At 43.3% G+C, this 6217-nt stretch overlaps 1 protein-coding gene across 1 annotated transcript in view; it reads right to left on the bottom strand.

Moving 5' to 3' along the window:
* The window catches only part of LOC102471422 (BCL-6 corepressor-like), a 101249-nt gene that overhangs the window by 65874 nt on the left and 29158 nt on the right, over window positions 1-6217 (bottom strand). Inside the window, exon 2 of the mRNA XM_014589197.1 lies at window positions 3470-3724. Coding sequence (XP_014444683.1) covers window positions 3470-3650 — 181 coding nt within the window. The 5' untranslated portion in view covers window positions 3651-3724. The remainder of the gene's footprint in view (window positions 1-3469; window positions 3725-6217) is intronic.

Raw genomic sequence — 6217 nt, 5'->3', positions numbered from 1 at the left:
TGACACGGCAGAGGGTGAGGGCTGGGGAATCAAGGATGGCCAAAAAAGGCCAAATAAGTACGAAATAAGAAATGGAAAATTATTTGTTGATAACACGTATGTGGATGTGCTTCACTGAGCCAATATACAGTGCATTCTGGATGGGAAATCTCACTTTGTATGCTGTAGTGATATATAGTGAATGGACGTATATAAATAAATTTAAATTCATAAAATTAAATACCCCTGACAATGGGAAGAATCAATCTACAGACCTTCACCGGTCCTAGGCTAAAAACTTTCCTGCCAGCCCACGTAGTGTACCTGCCATCTTGAAAATCCAAATTATATGCCAACCTCCTAGGCTGTCATGGCCAGTGCATGTGTTTTCTGATGGCGCCTGCACCTATCCCCCTTCAGTTACTTTCTCATGCCTGCTCATCTCCTAACAAATTACCCAGGCTCAACCACAAGCTGATTCTAGACCAGAGGTATAGGATAAAGTAATGAGACCACGGAGACTGGCTGGGGAGAGAGAATGCCACCACTCTCTCTAAAGCCCACAATGCCCAAGCCGTAACCATTACCCAGGAGTAGACCTCACAGAGAGTAATCAAGCGTGACTTTGGAGGAGCAGGAGAGATTTCCTGAGAACTTTTAGAGGGTATGGCTTCGACCTACAAGAGCAGAGAAAAGCCAACTGCTTAGATCCAATGAAGTGCTGGGGGACTTCTCCCTCCCCCAATTCCCCTCGGAAGTAGAAAAACTCTTCAAAACTCCAAAAATCATACCACTGCCATGGATTGCAGTAGACTAGTCTCATGTATAAAAGAACAAGGAAAGCAGTACAGAATTAACACACATTTTAGGGAAAGCACAAGCACAGTCAGCTTTGTGGGAAAAAATAAAGTTGGTCTTACCAACTCAGCCCACTGCAAGCTGAAAAGAGAGTTACACTCTTACACGCTAATGACCAGGGGGAGCTCCATCTATAAGACAATCAGATTTCCACAGCCTCAGATAAGGAAGAGAGAATTCAAAAGTCAGAACCCTCACCCCGAGATGGAGGTATGTGAAATCTGCTACCCATCTGGCGTAGAAGACAACTCTCCTACCAGCAGACTAAAGCCCACGTTGAGAATTCCTTGAGGCAACTAATAAACTCAAACAGAGCCCCTCTAAACCTTACTAAATTGTATTAAGTACAGGCTACACATCCCTGCTCTGATCTGGATAACACGGCTGTTTGCCTGGGACACATCTGAGACCTAAAGCTATACCTCCTCCCTGCTCTTATGGAACCTACTACAAAAATTATAAAGAAATGATTACCTCAGGAGATACCTATGAACCAGTGCAGAGACACAATTAATAGGAAAACACAAGGCAATCTCTCTCACACTCAGGAAGACAGTAACTCCTCACCAAGGAGTTACTTGGTTACAGATAAGTTAAAGATAAGTCAGGAAAAGAATTTAGAATTTTCATTGTGACAACACTCAAGGAGGTGCAAGAGAAAGGAAACTATTCCAAGAGATGAGAAAAGTCATTACGTAACATGAAGGAGAAACTTCATATAGACATGCACCACAAGGAAACCACACAGAACTTCTACAAATAAAAGATACAAGACATTCAACTCTCCTTCAAAACGAGATTAGAGATTAATAAATACTCACTAATTCTTCTAATGAGTATTTCAGAAAACAAAGAGAAAGTAAGAGCATAGAAAATCTCTTTAAAAATATTTATCATAAAACATTCTAGTGATAGCTCGTGGCATAGTGATTAAGACTATTAAGTCCCTTATGACTGACTTCAGTTAAAGACCTGGACCTGGTGACTTGAAAGTCACACTGGATGCATGTGGATGTGTGCCTAAAATTCCAAGAGGAAAAGGGATTATGGTGTGACCATCCACCCTATAGAATAGTTTTACTTTCTCTCTTTTTTTCATCTCTGTTGATCACTTGCACCCTATATCAAAAATCTGTTAAAACAAAGAGTGACCTGTAGACATAAGAATTTTTACATCAACGCTAGTTGACCAACCATGGTTCGAGTCCTGCAAATGGCGGCTTCAAACTCATGAGTTGGGCATGAGAATGTGCATGCCCAAAATCTTAAGAGGATAATGGTTTAGGAGTGACCATCCATCCAGCAGGATGATTACTCACTTTCTGGCTATGTCACTGGACTACCACCTAGTCGACAGTGGTTCGTGTCCTGGACCTGGTGACTTAAAAACTCATGTTGGACGCATGTGCATGGCATGGCCCAATCCCGAGAGGAGAAAGAAGGAAGAGACCGTGGCATGGCCATCCCCAGGGCAGTGATTTCTCACTTTCTCTCTCTCTGTCTCTCTCAGACATTCTTGTGAGCGCAACGCCCTATAGCAAAGATCTCTCAAAAACTGAAAAAAAAAAAAAAAAAAAAAAAAGGCTTTTACAACTGAAATGTAGTGAGCTCTGCTTTTTCTCCCATTGCCACTGACTAAGCCCTAGGTGAGGGAACTCCTCAATGCTAGATAGCCAGACAAGTTGTAAGACCCAAGAGTTACAAAGACCTCCCTTACTGGTTGGCGGCATTCTGGAAAGAATTGAGATGACCTGAGCAAGTGCATCTGTGAGAATGTCACATGAGAATTTATTACCTGCTCATCCCAGACCGAATCAACTTCTGAGTCCCAGTGTACCCCTTAAAAGGCCCTTTTGTCATAGACAGCAAATGAGTCCCATTCGAGGAGTGAGGCAGATAGTCAAAAGGGAGCCTGCACATACCTTTGTCATTATCACTGGATTTGAAGAACTCTTCCAACAAGCTTCTATTGCCTTTGGACTCTGATCTTTTCCTGCTCAGTTTCTTCTTGGCAATGTTATCCCCCTTGGCAGTGCCCTCAGGTTGAACTGCCTGGCTTACTTGCTTCTTGCTCTTCCATACTGGTTTGTTCCCTGCTGCTGACACCTGCTGCTCCCACTGCTCATTAAGGTGTTGGAAGTTGCATTGCTTTTTACGATGTGGCCCTGTTAATTGAGTGTGAATCTTTAAGTTGGTCAGCTCAAGATAATATGGGTCTTTAAGTGCTTAGATAGATTGTCACTCACTCCCAGGAGGTTAACAAACCGTTCCAAATCCTAATAAGGTAGGGAATGTTGTCCTGCAGTCCCAATCTCGGCTTTAATTTTTCACCACATTTTAGGAGGGGATGACTATTAGAGTTTAGCAATCTCTCCAGGTTCAGCTCTTACATCTGAATTTCAGGAGAAGAGGGGAGTCGAGTGAGCCTCAGTGGAATCCCTGAAGTTTCAAGAGGGTAGTGGATAAGCCTCACTGCTGTAGCCGTGCTTTCCTTTCAGCACTTGGGATTTCCTAACTCCTGGGCCTATGGTCACTACTGGTGGACAGGAGATGTAGTACGTCCACATCTCCCGTTCACTCACAGGGGCCACAGGCACAGGCCTCCCCAGAAGAAACCAACCAAGAAAGTTACCTTTAGAACGTCGTGGTTTGGTTTTCAGCAGATGGCCCTCTGACAGCTCTTCCATGACGTTCTCAATGTTAGTACCGTCACCTGATACTTTGCGTTTTCTGTCTAGCTGAAATTTGGGGCTTTGCAGTACGTCCACTGCTACCTGTCTGACAGGCAGTTCACTCACAGGCTTCTGCTCCATGAAGTCCTTCTCTATAGGAAGACTTTTGCTTGCTGGGCTTCAAAAAGCATGTTTGTTTCCATCACTGTTCTCACCTAGAGCGAGGAGAAAACAAGAGTGTGAAGAATACATGACTAAAGGAAAGATTTGGAGATCAGGTGGGATACCTGCTCCGTAGGTTATTTGCTACTGTCAGTCTTTCTTTAAGGTCAAGATCCTCCCTCACTGAAAGCACAGGATCCTCAAAAATAGAACTTCTCTGTCCACTCATTGTGAATCTAAGAGGTTCAGTGGCTTGAATTACATGAGAGTACTAGTTTTGATTCCTAGTATAATATGAAGGCTGGGGACCATGAAATGTAGCCAAAGTCAGAGTGAAGCTTAGCCTTGTAGATAAATGCTGCTAAAGGTGGGAATGGCCCCAAGAGAAGGTAAATGATGGTATGTAGGCCTAGTAAACACAGGCAGTGATTTTTTAATTTTTATTTTTGGAAAAGTTTTTGCTGTAGGGTCTGTGCACTTGCCAGACAGACAGAGAGAGACATTCAGAAAGCAAGAAGGCATGCATGTAATCCCAAAGTCACTGAAAGGCTGAGCCAGAGGGTAATGACCATGAGACACTGTCAAAAAAATAAATCAAATATATCAAAGGAAGAGCATGCTGTGAATAAAAACAAATGTAACACTCAAACAAAAAAAACAGGCAACACACTGAGGGCAATCACGACCTAAAGCAAAACATGCCTTTCTCGGGCCACTTCAAAAATCACTGCCTCTTGGGACCAGCGGTTAGCGTAATGGCTATGTCGCTGGACTCCTACATAGTCGACCATTGTTGACGTCCTGGACTTGGTGGCTTAAAACTCACGCCGGGCACATGTGCAGGCATGCCCGAGATCCCTAGAGGAGAATGGAAGAGAAGGGATTGTGGCGTGGCCATCCACCCTGGGGGGTGATTTCTTGCTTTCTGTATGTCTCTGTCTGTCTGTCTGGCAAGCGCACAGACCCTATAGCAAAAACTTTTCCAAAAATAAAAATAAAAAAAATCACTGCCTGTGTTTACTAGGCCTACTTATACCATCATTTACCTTCTCTTGGGGGCATTCCCACCTTTAGCAGCTTTTATCTGTAAGGCTAAGCTTCACTCTGACTTTGGCTACCATTGCTCTCAACGTTGAACAACTCTTCAAGAGTGTCTAAAGGCAGAACAGATGTGGCTGCTGCTTTCACTCTCACAAAAGGTTGGCAGAACCCTCAACCTCACTCACAATGGTGGACTGGAAGAAGCTCCTCCAGGGGATACCATCCCAAGACCTTGAAGGCACACTTGACACTGGATGAGCACCCCATAACATAGCCATGGTGGATCTTCTGTCATGTAGAGACAGGCTGCCCTAATCTCTGTTCCATGTGACAGATGCATAGGACTACTCCTTGGCTCAATGACAAATAAAGAAAGACTGTGAATTTCCCATTCACTCTGATCTCTCAACTCTTAAATACTCTGCCAGTTACCCCTGTTTTATGTTGCTTTCTCTTCTTTAAAATTTTAATTTACATTTTCTCAGGTCTTTACAGTGTACATTACTTTTTCCGACACAAATATCATGCATGTCAGTTAAGACAAGAATACTACTATATACATTATCATCATCAAATAGGTTTTCCTTTTTTTGTCAGTTAAGTATACTTTTATCTGTTTTTTCCTTTTCCTTTCCTCTCTTTTGTATTAATATATTCTGTCAACATTTTATTGATTCACAAAGATTTTAAAGTATGGATAAAGCTAGAATCTCTTAGCAAGTACACTATAATTTTCTTCGGAACAATTTTTTTTTCTTCTTGCCATTCCTATTACTAAACAGATATATACACCAACTGATTTGAAAAAAACAAAAATAAGTTACTCTCTATTTGGTCTTCAAAGCCCCATAAAAATTCTTGGTGCAAGGAAACAGATACTATGGCATTACAAACTTATGCAAATAATCATTCTGCCACAAAATAACAATGCTCACAAATATTTTTCTATTACAAAGGGAAATATAGAGAGAAAACTTTATGTTTCAATTTAAACAGAGAAACAAACAAACACTATTTTTAAAGGAGGAGGTTTAGGCCCACATCATATTCACATTAAATTCGGCTTTTCTCTGGGTGTTTGGATGGAAGTCCTCTCGCCATAATCTTTACTCAGTTTACTTCAATTGTGAAGTTGGAATATACTACAACCTAGATTTCTGGTACACACGTTATAAGCACAGACTGACTGAATGGATCAAAGGGAGAAATTCTAGAGAAATTATTCACAAAAGAATTCTAAGACTCTTAGGGGCCCTGCGCAGCGGCGGTGGGGCCTGCGCAGCCAGGGTTCTGCTCCTCGTTCTGCTGCCTCTTTGGGGCTGGCGTGTGGCCTCCCGGCCTGCGCGTGGCTGCCGGGCCTGTGCCTGCGCGTGGCCGTCGGGCCTGCACGTGGCTGCCAGGCCAGTGCGTGGCCTCCAGGCCAGCACGTGGCCGCTGGGCCTGCGCATGGCCACCGGACCTGTGCCTGCGCTTGGCTGCTGGGCCTGCACGTGGACACTGGGGCC

The sequence above is a fragment of the Tupaia chinensis genome, unplaced genomic scaffold (genome assembly GCF_000334495.1).
Source record: "Tupaia chinensis unplaced genomic scaffold, TupChi_1.0 Scaffold000337_1, whole genome shotgun sequence".
Taxonomy (NCBI): domain Eukaryota; kingdom Metazoa; phylum Chordata; class Mammalia; order Scandentia; family Tupaiidae; genus Tupaia; species Tupaia belangeri.
This window is presented reverse-complemented; position numbering and strand designations above follow the sequence as displayed.